General features: G+C 36.5%; 3 protein-coding genes and 1 long non-coding RNA gene across 4 annotated transcripts; 3 read left to right on the forward strand and 1 right to left on the reverse strand.

Moving 5' to 3' along the window:
• The first annotated feature begins 229 nt into the window (after positions 1-229).
• LOC107919743 (uncharacterized) lies at positions 230-1,168 on the forward strand. Its single transcript, XM_016849124.2, has 2 exons — positions 230-430; positions 535-1,168. Exons 1-2 carry the CDS (start codon positions 325-327, stop codon positions 792-794), a joined length of 366 nt encoding a protein of 121 aa, XP_016704613.1. The 5' UTR covers positions 230-324; the 3' UTR covers positions 795-1,168.
• Positions 1,169-4,235: 3,067 nt separating this feature from the next.
• Positions 4,236-5,058, reverse strand: LOC121225586 (uncharacterized). The gene is made up of 2 exons (XR_005923448.1): positions 5,022-5,058; positions 4,236-4,581 (listed from the first exon to the last, which is right to left on the reverse strand). It is a non-coding gene; the product is annotated as an uncharacterized lncRNA (long non-coding RNA).
• A 12,343-nt stretch (positions 5,059-17,401) lies between these two features.
• Positions 17,402-18,240, forward strand: LOC107919655 (uncharacterized). The gene is made up of 2 exons (XM_016849071.2): positions 17,402-17,672; positions 17,803-18,240. Exons 1-2 carry the CDS (start codon positions 17,567-17,569, stop codon positions 18,069-18,071), a joined length of 375 nt encoding a protein of 124 aa, XP_016704560.1. The 5' UTR covers positions 17,402-17,566; the 3' UTR covers positions 18,072-18,240.
• A 1,606-nt stretch (positions 18,241-19,846) lies between these two features.
• LOC107919703 (EMBRYO SURROUNDING FACTOR 1.3) lies at positions 19,847-20,389 on the forward strand. The gene is made up of 2 exons (XM_016849095.2): positions 19,847-19,966; positions 20,053-20,389. The coding sequence occupies exons 1-2, from the start codon at positions 19,906-19,908 to the stop codon at positions 20,277-20,279; spliced, it is 288 nt and encodes a 95-aa protein (XP_016704584.1). The 5' UTR covers positions 19,847-19,905; the 3' UTR covers positions 20,280-20,389.
• The last annotated feature ends 234 nt before the right edge of the window (positions 20,390-20,623 follow it).

Below are 20,623 nucleotides of genomic sequence, written 5' to 3' on the forward strand. Positions count from 1 at the left end.
AGTTCTAAATGCTGTATTAACTCAAAAACTTTAAAATAGCAGATTTTTAGCAAGGTGAAAATTTAGTTGGTCTGGTCGTACCGTGTTTCTTTTATTTTAAAAGTTACTTGGGCGGGGGAAACTTTTTTTTGTTCACACAAACCGACGAAAGAACCCAATGAATGGGTTGACGACCAAACGAAAGGTGCCATAGTATTTATAAATAGCATAGTTTGTGATGTGAAAAAACGTACTAACTAAAATAGCCAAAACAATAGTGTTTGCTGCTTTGAGAATTGGGAGAAATTGAACATCCAATCCAGAATATTAGCAGAGAAGCAAATTATGGTAATCATCAAATCTCCGTTTCCTCTCATCCTTTGCTGCTACCTCTTGGTATCTTTCGTCTTCTTCCCACAAGGAACAGTCTCTCGTAAACTACTGGGGGAAGGTAAAATGTTTTCAATTTTCTATATGTATCGTATTCATTTTCATTTCTTTTTTTAAAACCTTGTCCTGGTTTATGTGTATGATGTCCAATACATTGAATTGCAGAAGGTGGCAATGGACCAAGCAAAGCGGGAGTAAGAAAAAGTAAATCACAACCAGCACCATCTTGGGGTGGCCAGGGTTCACATCCAGCCGCATCTAACCAGGTTTCAAGGACAAGCTCATCTCCGTTCGTGGTGTATTCTCGCCAGACTGCGAACAACCCCACAGACTCAGGATGGAATTGCAAAAACTCAACTACTAATAATGTTTTCGTGCTAGCGTGTTCGAGTGCCAATTCCTACAGCAATAACCCCAATCCATAAAGTTTATGTTTCGTTTTGAGATAAAGTCTGGCGTTGTTCTTCTTCTTTTTTTGGATTAATTCCGTTGTTGTTTGGTATGTTTCACTCATACCAGCCAAAATGACATTCATGGCTGGTACACGAACTGTACACTAAAGAAAATGAACAAAAAAAGAAAGTTAAACCTTAAATTACTTTTCAAATTTTAAGCTTTAGACCTCAAATTTGCATCCATATTTGGATTGAAACTTGATTTTTTCAAGTTTTTCGTTATCTAAGTTTTTTTTTTTTTAAATAGGATGTTCAATGAAAAGAAATGACTGTATGAAATAAAGACGTCACATCATTTTGTATCTCTCATCAATTATTTAATGTCATTTCAGTATTTTTTTCTATGTTATTGACACATCATTTTGATAATCTTTTTAACTTAAACCTTGGACTCACTTGAAACTCTGGACTTTGTACCTTGAAACCTAGACTTCGAACCCTGCACCTATGGTTCAGGGTCAAGGGTCCAAGGTTCGGAGTTTAAGTTTCAAGGTCTAGGGTTTAAAGTTCAGGCTTCAGGGTTCAGGTTAAAAAATTTATCAAAATGATGTGTTACTACACCAAAACAGGTATTTAGCGGCGTTTTTATGCCTTTAGAAGCACCGCTAAAAGTATTTGCGGCGTTTTTGAAAGCGCCGCAAAAAATGCCGCTGTTGTCAATGCCACAAACGTTTGTGGCATTTTTAGAAATAAATGCCGCTATAGATCATGACCTTTAGCGGCGCCTTTTCCACAAACGCCGCTATAAATCAGGACCTTTAGCAGCGCTTTTACACAAACGCCGCTATAGCTCAAGATCTTTAGCGACGCTTTTTCCACAAATGCCGCTATAGATCAAGACCTTTAGCGGCGCTTTTCCCACAAACGCCGCTATAGCTCAAGACCCTAACAAACGCGCAATAGATCAAGACCTTTAGCGGCGCCTTTTCCACAGACGCTGCTATAGCTCAAGACCTTTAGCGACGCTTTGATTACAAACGCCGCTAAAAATACCATTCTTTGGTGGCGTTTATTAAATATTAAAATCAAACATTATTAATATCAAAAATTAATTAGTATTAAATATATACTTTTAGTCAAAAAGATAGTATTTAATCATATAATAAATTAATTTTTTTAGTCAAAATATTGAAAAATCATATGAATATTTAAATAGCAAAATTACAAGTTCAAATAGTGCAACTAATTGATTGCAAAAAAAATTGCACAAGTTCAAAATGTACAGAAATAAACTTGAAAATTTATAGACTAAAATGGAAATTCAAAAACCCTTTGAAATTAGACTGAAATGGATTTACTACATCCACTGTTTACTACATGAGTTTATTGCTTCTATAAACTCAAATTAGACATTGTTGAGGAAATATAACACATTCTGATAAAGTAACAGGCTAATGGATATTTTACTTCTGAGTAGTGACTTAATTGATTTAATTCACTCACTGCCATTGAAGGTGATCTCTCCTCTTCAACAGGTCTTTCATGCAAGAACCTACCTCTGAGTAGTGACTGCAAAATTAATATAAGAGTGCTACTAGTTTAGCAGGGCAACATGTGAAAACAAAAGGATTTTCATAGAACAAAACCATAAATTCATCAAACAATTTAGTATGAAGAATAACGAATCCAAAACAAACAACATAAAAATCAAATAAATCAACTTCTAATACCATCGTTGAATCAACTTTAGTTTCAGTGCATTGATAGCTACAACTGCTTTCTCCAGCTCCAGCCTTGGCATATTTTTCAGTCATTGATCGTGCAGAACGTATGACTAACTTCATGCTGTGCAGTGTTTACCTCAAATCATAAATTACAATGCCTGCCTTCAACATGAAATAAGAAAAATATAGCATGATGAATTTGAGTTCAGGAAGTCAGCAACAATCATAAGAATCTAAGACACAGCCATACAAGGATCATTTCAAGACTAACACTTTTCGAAGAGAAAAGTACTGCATAAAAACAGCTCTGGAGTTGAAATTTACTTCAGAGGGTCCTCAATGCAAACATAGGGATTTTGTATGGATGGAAAAAATTATCATGGCAATTTTTCAACATTTTGAGATCGAAAAGAAAGAAAGCTTGTTCAGTCTAAGGTCATCAGCCAAAAATCATAAATTCTATAATCTTGAAATGCAAATACAACCAAAAGCTCCACAAATATTAAACCAAGCATAGTGAATAAATTTACTAACATACATCTCCAAGTATGAAGCTCAAGTCATTACTGACATTTATATTTTCTAGTAATCATGTGGATGCCGACATTCGAATGAAATCAATCAAGAAAATATGTCACTCCATTTCATTAAAGTTATTACAAACTAAAAAAAATTAGCTAGAAAACAATGAGAAAAAACTACATTAACTAATAAATTGTTGATAAGAAACGTATATAAACATGCAAAAGAACAGATTTAAAAAAAAAAAGAAAAACACATGTCTAACCTTCATGGAAGAACTCGAACGTTAAAACCCACGTGCCAAAACCAACCTGGAAAAATGGATTTTCATTGTTATAAATCTTTGAACTTTGATTGTCAACTTTTTTTTCCAATATTTCTTTGTTCCTCTTCGCTCTTTTCTTGCTGCAAATAAATACAGGCAGAGCAAGAAAAAAAAAACTGTGAAAAAAATAAAATTAAAAAAGAACAAATAAGACAAAGCAAAGAAAACTTTAATGACCTTGAAAGAGAGAACTTAGCTTTCATGGATACGAAAAAAGCAAAGCGAAGAGCATGTGGAATTTGGATTATTATGAGCTCACTCAATCATCTCTACTTCACAATCCAAACTCAAACAAAATGCAAATCTCTACTGTTCTCAAACGCCATATATGTCTACAATTTTCTTATATATATATATATATATATATCAGTCAAAGTGTACTGACCATGTACTGCCACCCTAAATTACCTGCAAAATAAATCACTACCAGTAAGGGCAGCAGCACAACTCAAGCAATTTCTTTAATCATCAAAATATAATCTTCATCGGAAAGTGAAAGCTGATTATATCAAAATCGGAAAGTGAAGCTGATTTCTGTTTGGACTATGATGAACATAAATAAATTAATTTATGCTATAAGATTAGATATGCTACCTATTTATTCATAAAATCAAACTGATTCTATCATGTGCCAACTGAGATCAAAGAAAGAAAATCATTAATAATAATAATAATCTATTTAATTGATTTTGATGTTTTGAAATTAAAATTTTCAATATTTGAAAAAAAAAATAGAATTTAAAAAATAGGTAAACAAGTATAATTTAATAATTTTTAATGTATTATTTTAATTTCTACTGTTTTTTACTTTTAATTCTTAATTTTTTTTATCCTGATTGGATGACCAAAATATAGGAATCAACCAGGGACAGAGCTAAAGGGACGGGTAAAATTAGAAACTATAAAACTAGAAACTCCAACTACTCGCTATATGGCTGTTAATTAGATAAAATTAGCTAGACACTGGCTCTAAACTTATGGTAAAAGCCTTAGACTAAAACTTATGCGAATTCGATAATACATTAAGTTAGATATAGCTAGACACTCGCTATATGGTTTTAGTCTAAGCTTATTAAAAGCTTTGGACTAGCTACAACATCTTCATATCTTGCAAGAGGAGGTGGATATGGAGTACAGCTAGACACTGCTTCCTTCGTAGGCACAAAAGTCTGCTTGGCGAATGAAGTTGACGCCATTGACTATATTCCATTTGTTTTTCAGTATTCCACCCTTGACAAACCCTTCACTGTTCAAACCACCAACAATATCAACCATTAGCTGTCATTTTATTACTGCTCTATAGACTTAAATGCATGCGAAGAAAAAAAATATCCAAAGACAAACAACACTGTTGAACTAGAATGAAGTCAGAGTAAAAGAAACCCTACCAAGCCAAAACTAAAAGAAAACAAAGGCTAGCATGCACAACAAGAAGAAAAGCCGATGACTGAAGAGAAAAGCAGACAATGCAAAAAGTAAAGGCAAAGATAGGGAATATATTGAAAGAGAAGTAAACAAGTAAGAGAGTACTATTACTACTTTCCCCTTTCCCTTTTCCCATTTCTTTTACTACTATTTTATTACTATATTTTCAATTTTTCTCTCTTCTACAATATTACGTCCAATGATTTAGTGAGAGCGAAAGTGATTCAAAATCAGTAAAAGCCAAAATCCAAATCCAAATACCTTTTGGGGCCACTGCTTGCTGCTTCCTCAAACCCTTCTAAATTCTAAACAATAAATGAATTGCAGACAAAAAAAAATTTAGAAAATAGCATTAAATAATTAGTAAAGAATAGAATGATGTGACAACCCTTTCCCCGTTCCACGAAAATTAATTTTTCAAAATTCTGTTTGAATGAAGATAATATCCAACTAACAATTATAACTCAATTATTCAAAATTTGTCTGGATTATGCAAAGTATCGTAAAGAATCATCGCACACTCTAACCTCACCAACCTGACAATTTAATCTAGATGGTGAATGAGCTAATTTATTACAATCCCTTTTCATATAATTAAAAATAACCTTACGACAATCGAGGACTATATCATGAAGATCAAGAACCAAAGTACCCCTGTCCCAGCATGGTTCGTCCCTTTTCTCAATTTCCTGTTTTGCTAGCTGTTAGAGTGTTCAATGAATGTGACTAAAAGCACGTGTTAAAAAGTTGTTAAGTAGTTAAGCAGTTAGTCAGTTTGGTGTCAGTTACAGCTCATGCTACACTGCTACGTGTTTGTATAAATACCTAGCCATTCTGCATGGCTAAACGCAAGATATATGAAAGGAATTATTTTTCTCATTTCTTGTTCTTTGTATAAGTCTAATATGGTATCAGTTGTAAGTTCTTTCCTGGCGTTTCTTTCTTCTTAACCGCTGTGCAGATTTCTTGGTTGATATGGCTGCTAGCTCCTCTGATGGATTGCTTGACAGCAGGTTCTTCTCTACAAAGAAGATTAGCGTTCTTCTTGATGATAATACGTATTTGTTATGGAAGCAGCAGGTTCTCTTGGCGGTAAAAGCGCATAAGCTTCAGTGTTTTTTGGATGTTCAACAGACTCTTCCTCCACAGTTTATTTCTGATGACAGTGGCGGTCAACATGAAAACCCAGAATTTGAACGCTTTGAGCAGCAGGACAGTGCCCTTGCGTCATGGTTATTGTCTTCCATTAGTCAGGCAGTTCTTCCGCATTTGATAGGTATGGACACCAGTGCCAAAATCTGGAATGCTGTCGTTACTTTGTTTGGCAGTAAAACCACATCTAAACTGATGTTTTATCGACGAAACTTGCACTCTCAACAAAAAGGAGATTTGAACATGAAAGAATTTTTGATGAAAATTAAAAGTTGTTGTGATAATCTTGCTAGTTGCGGTGAAGTCATTAGTGAGCGTGAGCATGTGACGGCGATTCTTAATGGTCTTCCTCCTGAATACGAATCTGTTATCTCTATTGTTACAGCCAGTCAAGTGCCCTACACAGTACAAGGAGTGGTGTCAATGCTTCTTGATGCTGAAACTCGGTAACAGGTGGTCAGTAGTGATATCTCTGGTTCTGCAAATCTTGTGTCTCATCAACCTTCTGAATCTGTTGATTCTAATAGTTCTATGCCTGCTTATCGACCCTCAAATGCAACTCGGGGGCGTGGTCGAGGACGTTATTCTAACTCAAAAATTCAGTGTCAACTATGTGGAAAACCTGGTCATCTTGTTGATCGGTGTTATCATCGGTTTGATTCAACTTACAAGAGCAATAATTACAGGCCTCCCCCACAAGTCAATATGTGCGTGGCCGGTCCTTCTGTGATAACATGGCCTCCCTCCTCGCCAAGTGCACAATGGAGTACACCAGGTTGGTGTTTTTCTACTCCGCCCTCATCTTGGTCTAACCCGTTTGTTGGAAGTTTTTCACAACAGGTCAGCACGCCAGTCTCTGGTGCAACACAGTCTCAAGCATATTTGGCAACTCCAGAAACAGTAGCCGACAACTCTTGGTATCCGGATTCTGGTGCCACCTATCATCTCACAAATTCGGTTACTTCCATTGGAGAAGGTGGTGCATACAAAGGGCCAGGTAAGGTATTTGTAGGCAATGGTTCAGCTCTCCCTGTTATGTCTATTGGGCAATCATCCTTACTTACTCGGTCTAGACCACTGTTCATGAGGTCCTTATTGCTAGTTCCTGGAATTACTAAGAATCTTTTATCAGTATCCAAGTTTGCCAAAGACAATCAAGTGATGTTTGAGTTTTTCCCTACTCAGTGTCAGGTGCGTGATCTGTGGACTAGAGAAGTTCTTCTTCGAAGCTCAGAGCATCAGGGGTTATATCGGCTTCATCTTAACAAGTCTACAGCAGCTCCTGTATCCTCCACATCTGCTCAATGTTTTACAACTACTATGAAGCTTCCTCTTAGTGTTTGGCACTCTAGGCTAGGACATCCATGTCAAGCTGTTCTTACTAAGGCACTTGCACGTTGTAATATACAAGCTATCGATATTAATAAAATGGTTGATTGTATTGCTTGTCATCTGGGTAAGGAGCGTAAACTCCCGTTTATCAAGTCCAGCACTGTTTATACTGCTCCACTACAATTGGTTGTTGCAGATGTTTGGGGGCCAGCTCCGGTTGTGTCTAATGGATTTCGCTATTATGTTGCATTTACTGATGCTTACTCACGCTATACATGGCTCTATTTTTTGAAGACCAAATCTGATGTTGCTAGTATTTTTCCACAGTTCCATTGCCAAGCTGAGAGAGTGTTAGGTGCAAAACTCAAAGTTCTGCAAACAGATGGGGGAGGGGAGTTTCAAGTGCTGAAAAATTATTTAGTTCAGCAAGGAATTCTGCATCGCTTCACCTGTCCATACACGTCTACTCAAAATGGACTTTGTTGAACGCAAGCATCGACAGGTGGTTGAAACAGGCTTACTTATGTTGGCTCATGCCACCATGCCATTAAGTTTCTGGAATGAAGCCTTCTGTAGTGCTGTCTTTCTGGTCAACCGATTACCATCTCAACCTCTAGGTAATATATCCCCATATGAACAATTGTTTAAAACAAAACCTGATTTTTCTTTTCTTCGAACTTTTGGCTGCTTGTGCTTTCCAAATCTTAGGCCTTTCACAAAAATAAAGCTGCAATTTCGGTCAACACCCTGTGTTTTTCTTGGCTACTCACCTGCTTACAAAGGCTACAAGTGTCGTGACTCCACTGGTAAAATCTACATCACTCGTCATGTCACTTTTAATGAAGACAAATTTCCTTACGAAGCATTTTGTTCAAAAACAACCACATCTCCCTCGGTCTCACAAGCTACCAAACTTCTTGTCCTAAGTCCTAGACCTGTCAATTGCACCAACATCTTACCTACTGTAATGCCTAGCAGTACTTCTCTTACACCTAGATCATCCCCTAGTAGTCCTACTCATACACCTAGGCCACCTACTAGACCCGTCACACCCACTACAACTCCCACACCAATTGGTACACATGACACGTGTTCCTCTATACCACAAGTCCTACTTAATTCACCTTTGACTTCCAGGTCGTCTTTATCTTCTCAGTTACAACCCATTCCTACACCTTTAAACACCCACTTCATGGTTACCAGAAGCAAGGCCAGGGTTTTCAAGCCAAAGATATATCTCAGTATGGCATCGTCTTCTTCAAATGAAGTCCCCTCTGACATACATGCCGCAATGCAATGTGTAAGTTGGCAGACAGCAATTTATAGTGAATTACAGGCCTTGGTCCGCAATAACACCTAGACTCTTTGCCCATTGCCTGAAAATAGAAGAGCAGTTGGGTGTAATGGCTATTTAAAGTAAAACGGAAGGCTGATGGTTCTATCGATCGGTACAAGGCACGTTTAGTTGCAAAGGGATTCTCACAACATGCAGGACTTGATTTTCATGATACTTTCAGTCCAGTTATTTGAGCCTCTACCATTCGCACCATCCTTGCACTTGCTGTTATGCAGAAGTGGGCGTTACAGCAAGTAGATATCAACAATGCCTTTCTTAATGGCGAGCTTACTGAAGAAATATACATGGAGCAGCCTCCTGGGTTTGAAGTGTCGGGTGTAGGTGGTCAGCAGCTTGTGTGCAAGCTGAATAAAGCCATCTATGGCTTGCGACAAGCCCCTCGTGCATGGTTCCATACGCTCAAGAAGTATCTGGTCACTCAACTTGACTTCCATGCATCAAAAGCTGACTCGTCATTGTTTATCCGATAGTCTACTGGAAATCATCTTCTGCTCATGGTGTATGTTGATGACATTGTGATCACTGGCAGTCGAGTGCAAGATATTGATGATGTGGTGCGTCGTCTTCATAACAAATTTGCACTCAAGGACATGGGAGACCTCAGTTTTTTCTTGGGCATTGATGTTCACCGTACACCTCATGGAATGCATCTTAGTCATAAGAAGTATGTCCTGGAGCTCCTTCAAAGGGCCGGAATGACCGGGGCAACATCTACACCAACACCCATGGTGAGCACTCCCAAGCTGGTTATCTCAGATGGAAGTTCACTGTTCCCTGATGTTCATTTATATAGAAGCATAGTAGGTATGCTTCAATATGTCTGCATTACTCGCCCTGATCTGTTCTTTTGTGTCAACAAACTAAGTCAGTATATGAGTTCCCCAAGTGACATCCATTGGAAAGCCATTAAACGGGTCTTGCGATATTTGGCCGGCACCAGAGACTATGGTTTGTGTTTTACAGCAAGCTCGTTAGATCTTGTGTGCTATGTCGATGCCGACTGGGCCTCCTCTGTGGAAGACAGACGATCCACGTCCGGATATGTGGTATACTTAGGCGCCAATCCTGTTGCCTGGTGCTCCAAGAAGCAGTCGATGGTATCTCGATCATCTGCTGAAGCAGAATATCGCAGCCTAGCCAATTGTGTGTCCGAACTGCTGTGGATACAACAACTGCTCAATGAAGTGGGCATACCTCAGTCTAAAATGTTGGAAACGTGATGGGCCGAAAATTTACTTTTTTATTACACACTCAATATATTACAATACGAAGATTACAAATATTTTCTCAATGACTAGATAGTCTAGCTGCTGCTAGATTTTAACTCACTCAAGGTTTGCTAACCTTCTCACTCTCACTCACGTTGCTTCTCTTATTTCTTTTTTCTTCTCATTTTTCTTCATTACAACACAAGTTCAAGCCTCTATTTATAGGCTGATAAAGTGACAACAAATGTGGCTATTAATCCACTTAATTTCCAGCCACAAAACATCTCAATAATGGAGCACTTTGTATGGCTAAAATTTCAGCACTTTGCATGGCACAAAATTGCTCCACGTCTCATGCTTCTAGATTATGCTTGGAGTGGGTTTGATTTCTAACACTCCCCCTCAAACCCAACTTTCATACCGAGCTTCTCTTTGAATTTGTTGAATGTCTCCACTTTTAACGGCTTTGTGAAAATATCTGCCAGTTGATCTTCTGTCCTGCAATGGACCAACTCCACGTTTTTGTTTTTCACTTGCTCTCGGATAAAATGATACTTCGTATCGATGTGCTTGCTTCGGCTGTGCGACACCGGATTCTTGGCAAGTGATATAGCGGATTTGTTGTCAACGTAGATGGTAATTGGACCTTCATTTGAAACACCTATTTCTTCCAAAATATTCTTCAACCACATTGCTTGGCATGTACAAGTTGCTGCGGCCATATACTCTGCTTCACATGTTGAGAGAGCAATTGTTTGTTGCTTCTTTGACGACCATGAAAAAACTGCGGAACTGATGTGGAATGCATATCCGGAAGTGCTTTTCCGATCATCCAAGTCTCCCCCATAATCGCTATCTGAGTAGCCAACTAATTTTGAATCTTGTGAGTGGGTATAGAATAAACCATGGTTCATCGTACCTTTGATATATCTCAAAATTCTTTTTGCGGCAATTAAGTGGTCTTGCTTCGGCTTCTCCATGAATCTGCTCACCAATCCTACTGCATATGTAATATCTGGTCGTGTGATTGTCAAATACCTTAAACTTCCAACGAGACTTTTAAACAACGTCGGATTTATCGACTCCCTTGTCGAATCAACACTTAGCTTCATCCCTGGATCAGTTGGCGTGACTACTGGCTTGCAATCCTTCATTTTGAACTTGTTCAAAATCTGCTCCGCATACTTCTTTTGAGAGACAAAAATTCCATCTTGCATTTGTTTCACCTCGACTCCAAGAAAGTATGACATCTCACCGATATCTGTCATTTCAAATTCTTTAGTCATAGCTTTCTTGAAATCATCAGACATACCTGGATTGTTTCCGGTGAAGATCATGTCATCCACATATAGGCATACGATCATGATATCTCCATATCCATTCTTCTTTGTGTACAGGGTGTGCTCGTGCGGGCTTTTGATGAATCCATTTCTTCGGAAGTACTCGTCGATCCTTGTGTTCCATGCTCTTGGGGCTTGCTTCAATCCATACAAAGCTTTCTTCAATCGGTAGACTTTGTCCTCCTTTCCTTGTATGCTATATCCAGGTGGTTGTTCTATGTAGACTTCCTCCTCCAAGTAGCCATTCAGGAATGTAGACTTGACGTCCATCTGATAGATTTTCCATTTGTATTGTGCTGCGACTGCTATGAGAAGCCTAATTGTGTCTATTCTTGCGACTGGAGCAAATATTTCATCATAGTCCACTCCTTGTCTTTGCTTGTAGCCTTTGGCGACTAGTCTTGCCTTGTATTTCTCTACTTTTCCTTCTTTGTTGGTCTTCGTCTTGTACACCCACTTGACACCAATCGGGCTATGTCCTTCTGGCAGACTTGTTAGCTCCCACGTGTCATTCCTTCTTATTGCAGCAATCTCCTCGTCCATGGCCTTCTTCCATTTATTGTTTTCAATTGCTTCTTCGTATGTCACTGGATCACATTCTGTCATTAGACAGAATAGTGAATAATCGAACTGCGTCTCTACAGGTTCCGCAGAATTGTAGATGTCGTTGAGACTCCGTGTTCTTGTGGGTGCTTCATCTGAGCTGCTGCTTCCGCTGCTGCTGGTTGGTGACGAAGGGGCTGTTGTACCAGGACTTTGATCATCGCCTTGTTCTTCTTGGTTGATGACATCATTGTCGTCTTCGTTGAAAAATAATCCTTCCACTTTCTTTTCTTCTTCACTCCATCTCCAGTAATCCGCTTCATCGAACTCGACATCTCTTGAGATAATCAATTTCTTAGTAAGAGGATTATAAAGTCTGTAGGCCTTACTTCTTTTGTCATAGCCTATAAAGATACACTTCTCTCCTCTATCGTCAAGCTTTTTCCTCTGTTGCTCAGGAACGTGTGCATATGCAATGCATCCAAAAATTTTGAGGTGTCCAACTCTTGGCTTGTGACCGCTCCATGCTTCTTCTGGTGTCTTGTGTCTTACACTTTTTGTTGGACATTGATTCAACAGATAAACTGCGCATTCAACGGCTTCAGCCCAGAAAGTTCTCGGAAGGTGTTTACCTTTTATCATGCTTCTTGCCATATCCAGAATTGTCCGATTCTTCCTTTCTGCAACTCCGTTTTGTTGTGGAGTGCGTCTGGCTGTTAACTGATGAATGATTCCATGATCCTTGCAGAAACTTTCATAAAGCTTTGCAGTATACTCGCCTCCTCTATCGGATCTGAGTATCTTCAAATATCGACCACTCTGTTTTTCCACCATTGCTTTGAACTCCTTGAATTTTTCTAGGGCTTCCGATTTTGCTTTGAGAAAATAAACCCAACATTTTCTGCTATAATCATCAATAAAAGTTAGGTAGTACCTGTTTCCACCGAGTGATTCAATGTCGTACGGACCAGATATGTCGGTGTGTACAATTTCCAATGGTCTTCTAGCTCTTCGAGATTTTCCTACTTCAAATTTCTGCCTATGCTGCTTTCCTTTGACACAGGCTTCACACAGTTGATCTGGATGATTAATACTTGGTAATCCATTCACCATATTTGTCTTCGACAACAGCTTCAAGCCAGAAAATCCGAGATGTCCGTACCTTAAGTGCCACAACCATGATTCATTCTTCAGATCCGTCTTCATGCATTTTACTTCTCCAGACTCGATGTCGAGGGTGAAAAGACGATTTCGCGTCATATCAACTCGAACAACTAATTCTCCACTTTTGTTCCTGATAGCGAGTGAGCGGTCTTTCATATGAACTTCATATCCTTTTTCTAGGAGTTGACCAAGACTGATCAGGTTGCTCTTCAAAGCTGGTACGTAGTAAACGTCTGAGATGTACTTCTTCTCTCCATTCCTTTGTGTTATAACAATCTTGCCCTTTCCTTTGATTTCTGCATGTGAGTTGTCTCCAAAAGTTATTTGTCCATGAACTGTTTCATCTAATTCTGTGAACAGCTCCTTTCTTCCACACATGTGGTTGCTTGCACCGTTGTCGAGATACCACACACTTCTCTTGCGATCTTCATTTTCTCCGTAAGTGAGAAAGACACTTGATTCCACTTTTTCGTTGCCTTCTGCTGCGACTGCTACATGGTTTCTTTCATCCACTTTGTGTGTTGATCTGCACTCGTAACTGAAATGTCCATACTTGTTACAGTTGTAGCATTGTACCTGAGATTTATTTTCTTGAAATCTGCCTCGGCCACGACCTCTAGATCCACGTCCACGGTTGGATGTTTGATAATCTTTATTTTCTTGATATCTCCCATATGATTGATTTCCACGTCCTCGTGATCCTCTTCCTCCTCTGTTTCCACCACGGTAGCCTCCACGGTATCCTCTGCGGTTTCCTCTTCCTTGGCTAAAGTTATTACTTGTTTCTCCGTCGTCGACGGACAACTTGCTATGCAAGGCTTGATCAAGATTTTCACTATCTTCATTTAGCTTCATCTTTTGCTCATGGGCTTGCAGAGAACCCACAAGTTCTTCGAGCGACATCTTTGACAAATCTTTTGATTCTTCGATGGCAACGACTACGTACTCGAATTTGCGTGTGAGTGACCGTAGAATTTTCTCCATCACTCTTACCTCGTCAAGAGTTTCTCCATTTTGTTTCATTTCATTTACCACCGATTTTACACGATTGGCATAGTCATCGATATTCTCGGAGCTCTTCATTTTTAACATTTCAAATTCAGCTCTAAGTGACTGAAGGCGTACCTTTTTAGCTTTTTCTACACCTTGAAATGATTTTTGCAAAATCTCCCATGCATTCTTCGCGTTCTTCACATCTGATATTTTCTCGAAGGTTGATTCATCCATACCTTGAAAGATACTATTCAAGGCCTTTTGATCCTTCTTTCGTGCTTCTCGTAACGCCTTCTTAGCGTCATTTGATAAAGCTGCTTCTGTAGTGGCATCTCCGGGCTCGATGTATCCTTTTTCAACGATCTCCCAACAATCTTGCGAACCGAGCAAAGCCTTCATTCGAATGCTCCAATTTCCATAATTTGTCTTCGTCAATTGTGGAACTAGTAGCTGAATTACGTCGCCCATATCGACTTGTTAGATGAACACCAAAGGTACTCCAAACTGGACACGAACCGGACACGAACCGAACTCCGAACCAAGCTCCGAACCGTAGCTCTGATGCCACTTGTTGGAAACGTGATGGGCCGAAAATTTACTTTTTTATTACACACTCAATATATTACAATACGAAGATTACAAATATTTTCTCAATGACTAGATAGTCTAGCTGCTGCTAGATTTTAACTCACTCAAGGTTTGCTAACCTTCTCACTCTCACTCACGTTGCTTCTCTTATTTCTTTTTTCTTCTCATTTTTCTTCATTACAACACAAGTTCAAGCCTCTATTTATAGGCTGATAAAGTGACAACAAATGTGGCTATTAATCCACTTAATTTCCAGCCACAAAACATCTCAATAATGGAGCACTTTGTATGGCTAAAATTTCAGCACTTTGCATGGCACAAAATTGCTCCACGTCTCATGCTTCTAGATTATGCTTGGAGTGGGTTTGATTTCTAACATAAAATACCCATTGTCTGGTGCGATAATTCCTCTGTCGTTGCAGTTGCTGAAAATCCCACACATCATGCTAAGATGAAGCATGTTGAAATAGACCATCACTTTGTTCGTGAAAAGGTTGTTGCTGGGCTGCTCCAAGTTCGCTATGTTCCATCCGATCAGCAGATTGCTGATGTTCTCACAAAACCAGTTACCCCCAAACAGTTTCCATTCTTTAGACGTGCTCTTCAAGTGTTGTCTTTTGATGAGTTTAAGAAATCAAACAAGTTAGGGGAATGTTAGAGTATTCAATGAATGTGACTAAAAGCACGTGTTAAAAAGTTGTTAAGTAGTTAAGCAGTTAGTCAGTTTGGTGTCAGTTACAGCTCATGCTACACTGCTACGTGTTTGTATAAATACCTAGCCATTCTGCATGGCTAAACGCAAGATATATGAAAGGAATTATTTTTCTCATTTCTTGTTCTTTGTATAAGTCTAATACTAGCAAGGAATCCGATTCTACCTATAAGCTGGTAAAACATTTAAAAACAGCCACCTCTAATCCCTCCTGAATAGAACAAACTGCTACATTTCCAACTTTCGGAACAGCCGCACAAGTTACACAACCATGGTCAGCTCGTATAAATATTCCTAAGTCAGTCTCTTGCTTCCTTCTATCAAAACCAGCATCCACATTTAGCTTGAAAAAGCTTCTCTATGTGGCTGTATCCATCTCTCCTGCTAATGCAGTCCTTGTCGAGACCGTGTTTCTTCTGAATGACCAAACACCTGCTTAAAAAGTTTTATTTCTATTGAACCAACAGTGGCATAGGATAATCATGCTCCTCTCAACCCATTTCAAATTACGAATCAGCAGTCACCTGCATAAAGTTATCCCAAAATTTAGACTCACCAGTAACTAAGTCAAATTCACCGGCAAGTTAGGACAGATGCAATTCCAAAATCTTCTTCTCAAGCAACATTCAAACAACACATGCCATCCCAAAGTTGCTCGGAAGAATCCCTTTGAAGAACCTCCAATGAAACACTTTAATCATTGGTATAACTTTGGATGGCCACAATAGTTTCCAAAGATCTCTACCCCGATTCTGATCCTCTACCAACTGGCCATTAATCTATCTTGCCACAAAGAATGTTGATTTCACGGTGAAAATACTCCTACGTAGATGAAGAAATTTTCGGATCAATTATAAAAACTTCTTATTCAATTTTGAAGTTGCTCTCTTATCTTATTCAGCCAATTTAAAAAAGACAAAACTCATTTTTGAATTGAGAATAACATCGCAACCATCAGTTAGTTGCTCTCTAATCTTGTTCAACCAGACATAAAAAAAAGGTAAACACATTTTTAAGATAAAATCTAAAAGACCTTTGAAGTGTAATTATCCATCCAATATCATGTCTCAAAGACCATAATTGGATCAAAACTATCCCAATCCTTTTGTATATAAAGGTGATAAAATATGTTTTCAACATTAAATTTGACAACCCTTAAAGCGGACTTAACTACTCTAAAATCAAGTTTTGAAGATTTTTGGATTCTCCAAACTCGCTTTTAGGATCAAGCCTAAAAACTTTTGAATCAAACCTCATTGATTCAAGAGTAAGTTTTGAAGACCCTTGAGTCTAAAGAAAATCAAAATTTTCAAGCAAACATCTCTACAAATCTAGTTTCAAGATCAAATCTCAAAGACACTTGAAGCGTAATCATTCATACATAATTTAAAATTACATGTTGAAAATTTAAACATTGAAAACTTAAGTACTGAATTTAAGTTATAAAATTTATTTGTATATTACTTAAAATTAGGTACACAATATAATTATATTGTTTGATGGATGTAAATTTTAATTATAATAATTTTTTAAGTTAAAATTTAAACTTCAATTTTTTAAAGGGTAATATAAGTTTAAAATAAAAAAAATTATGCAAAGGATAATATAATTAAAATAATTAATTTTTTTGTATTAATTAATCCATCTATAATTTTCTATATTTTTTATAGAAAAAATTTTATATATTTTTTATAGATTATGAAATATTTTTTTATTTTTAACAAATTTAATTATTTCAATGTGTTATTAAATAAGACTTAAGTCTCAAAGCAGGGGGCGGAGCCAAGGGGTTGCAAGGGCCCTGGCCCCCCCTAAAATAGAAAATTTTACCTTTAGTCCTTTTATAATTTTTAAAATTTTAAATTAATATATAGTAAAATCACACGTTGGCCCCCTAAGAATAAGAAAAAATTGATTTAATCCTTCAAAAATTATAAAGATATATACTATTAAAATGGTAAAATTTTATTTTTACTATTATAAAAATATATAACTTTATTCCGACCCCTCAAAAAATTTTCTGGCTCCACCCATGTCAAAGACCATTGGAGCATAGCTTCAATTTATTATCTAAATATTTTCAAAATAAGTAGTGAATCAATATTTAAAAGAGTTTCTTGAAGGGGAAGATTTGGTTGGTCTACTCTTACCGTGTTCAAAGTTACTTTGGCGTCAATGTTTATTTATTTTTGTCCATGAGGTACCTTTACTTGCGTTTACACTAACTGCAGCGAAAGAACCCAAATAATGGGTTGACGACCAAGAAATAAAATAGTTGTCATAGTACTTATAAATGGCAGAGCTGTGATGAGAACAAACATACTAATTACCATAGCCGAAACAATAATAGTGTTTGTTGTTTTGAGAATTGGGAGAAATTGAACATCCAATCCAGAATATTAGCAGAGAAGCAAATTATGGTAACCATCAAATCTCCATTGCCTCTCATCCTTTGCTGCTACCTCTTGGTATCTTTCGTCTTCTTCCCACATGGAGCACTCTCTCGTCAACTACAGGAGGAAGGTAAAAATGTATTCAATTTTCTGTATGTATTTTAATCATTTTCATTTCTTTTTTTTAAAACCCTTTACAAACTCATTAAGGAAGCCTTGTCCTGGTTTATGTGTATGATGTCCATTGCATTGAATTGCAGGTGGTGGCAATAAACGAAGCAAAGCGGACGTAAAAAGAAGTACATCACGATCAGCACCATCTTGGGTTGGCCAGGATTCACATCCACCACCGTCTAGCCAGGTTTCAAGGACAAGTTCAAGTTCAAGTCAATCTACGGTCGTGGAGTATTCTCGTCAGGATTCCAACAGCCCCACAGGCCCGGGATGGAATTGCCAAACCACAACTACTAGTAATGGTTACGCGAGATCGTGTTCGAAGACCACTTATCAATCCTCCACCAGCCCATAAAGTTTATGTTTCGTTCTGAGATAAAGCTTGGTGTGTATTCTGTTGTTATTTGGTATGTTTCGCCCATAGCAGCCAAAATGATATTCATGGCTGGTATATTAACTGTGTACTACGAATGAAATAAATGATAAAAGAAGGATATATAATAAAGTTAAACCTTAATCTTTTTTTATCAAATTAGGGGTCTTCATAATTTGGTTAAAACTGAATTAACTAATCGAACTGATTTAATTAGGTTAATCGGTTCGTGTCGAATTTAGTTCGATTAGAAATCGATTAATAATTTTTTGAGATTTCGATTATCGATTAATACGGTTCTGAATTAAGTAATATATTATATATAATATATTTTTTATATTAACAATGCATGTTTTTTAAAGATTTTAAAAGCCTCAAGTTTAGTATGACTTGAGGAAACCTTGAGTTTACATTTAAAAATAACCCAAATTTCTTTGATTGCTTAAATATATATTGATTGTCAACTCAAAGATAAAGTTTTGTAATATCTGTTCTCTTTAAATAAAGAATATATTGAGACGTACTGTAGAAGTTCACCTTTTTAATTGGTAGAATAATAATTGCAGTTTTTAATTTTTATATTTTTTATTAATTCGACCCTAGTTCTATATAAAAATCATAAAAAATTTAAATTTATTTTAAAAAATAGAAACTTCTATATAAAATTTCTAGAAAAATAAAATCTCAAAAATGTTGTTGAAGAATTGATACGTATGGAAAAAATATCATTCAATAGAATCCAATAACAAATTAAAAACAAAACAAAACCAAAAAAAAAGGTTAGATCATTGCATGCTTCCTCAACGTTTTACAAAACTAAATTAGTAATATTTTCAAGTCAGGTTCCATGCCTTTGAAGAACATCAAGAATTGATAGTACAAAGGCTTGTGAAATCGATTTTGATGTCATTCTTTTAGCAAAACATATTACAAATTTTCTTTTTCAAACTCAATTCAGAATTTCATTTCATTTAAATTATTTTTCAAAACAGAAATTGTAAAAACAAATTATATTCTAGTTTCTTTTCTTTTCTTATAACGAAACAAATATGTCAAGAAACAAAAAAGTTAAAAAATAGAACCAATAATTTTGCTTAATATATTTTTTTATTTTTTCTATGTTTTATTTAAAAGAATGGGCATTAGATATTACCATACAAATAATACAAAGAAAAAAAATTAGAGGATTTAAAAATAATTCTCCCTCATTTTCTCCCTTTATCTATTTTTGAAATTTTCATTTACTTTTATTTTATTTTATTTTATTTTTAATTTTTAAAATGTTCTAATTTTTTTAAAATTTTCAATTTTCATCATTTTATATTAAAGAATAAAATTATTATTATACCAATTAAAAAGGTGTCGCTCAATGATCAGGTGACAAAGAAAAAACATTTCGAAAAGCTTAATGATCAAATTATAATTTTTCTTAAACTAAAAGACCAAAAAAATTTTACCCATAATTTAATGACCAATAGCGTAACTTACTTAAAAAAATTAATCACAATTGAGCTTTGAGCTGGAGTTTATACTTTATCACTAGTAATTAATTTTTAAAAAATTTATACGTTTAGTTTATTTTATTTTTTAATATTTTCTTAAAAGTATGTGCCACTTTACAATGAATGAAATAACTTTAATAAATTTTGTTATGAAAAACAATTACATAAGTCATGGAGTATCCTCTTTCGATTGGTCCAACTATTTATTGTATTTAGACTTACATCATAGAGAGCATATGCTGCTATATATATCGAAAATCTTGAGAATAGGGCTTCAATAAAATTTACTGTCAACATCGGTAGCAACCAAGTCAATGACTGTTCATTTAGCTTTCCTTTTCCTGGTGTTTGCTTCTCTTGTAGCTCTTCATGAATGTACGTGTACTCAATTACAATTTACACAGTTGTTTTTCTTCTAATTGTTGATATACCCTTTTGATGTTTCATTTTGATTTGATCAGGCACCAATGACGATGAGCTTGATCGGAGCATACCAACAGGCAACGAAATAATACTAGGACCATGCAGTCATTCAACATGCGGTGTAGAATCAGCATCGGGGAGCGACAGCATATTCCGAAATTGTTGGTGCTGTTTATTACTAAAATCACATCTTTGTTATACCTATAGAATTGTCTGCGAAAACAATTGCGCACCCGGACCACCTCCTGATCTTGCAATTCCTTGACTGGATCACCTTGCTTTTGCAAGGCTGAGATGACCCTCTAGTTGTTGAAACCAACATGTCACTTGTTTCCAATAATCATGAATAAGAAGTGGCCAAAATAAATTTTATTATTCGATTGTGGTATCCATCCTAAGGCTCTAGCTTAGAAATTTATATGGGTAATTACAGTTACCAAAATATTAAATACTCTTCTAACCATTAATACATGAAAATATTATCATTTTATCCCTCCTAAATAATATTTTTGTCCCTTCCAAAATCCTCCTATAAATATGAGGCATTTTACTAAAAACAAATCTTCTTCTACTCTCTCTCTCTCGACTCTCTCTCATTCTTTCTGAAAC

This window comes from Gossypium hirsutum, chromosome D13, assembly GCF_007990345.1.
Source record: "Gossypium hirsutum isolate 1008001.06 chromosome D13, Gossypium_hirsutum_v2.1, whole genome shotgun sequence".
NCBI classification, from domain to species: domain Eukaryota; kingdom Viridiplantae; phylum Streptophyta; class Magnoliopsida; order Malvales; family Malvaceae; genus Gossypium; species Gossypium hirsutum.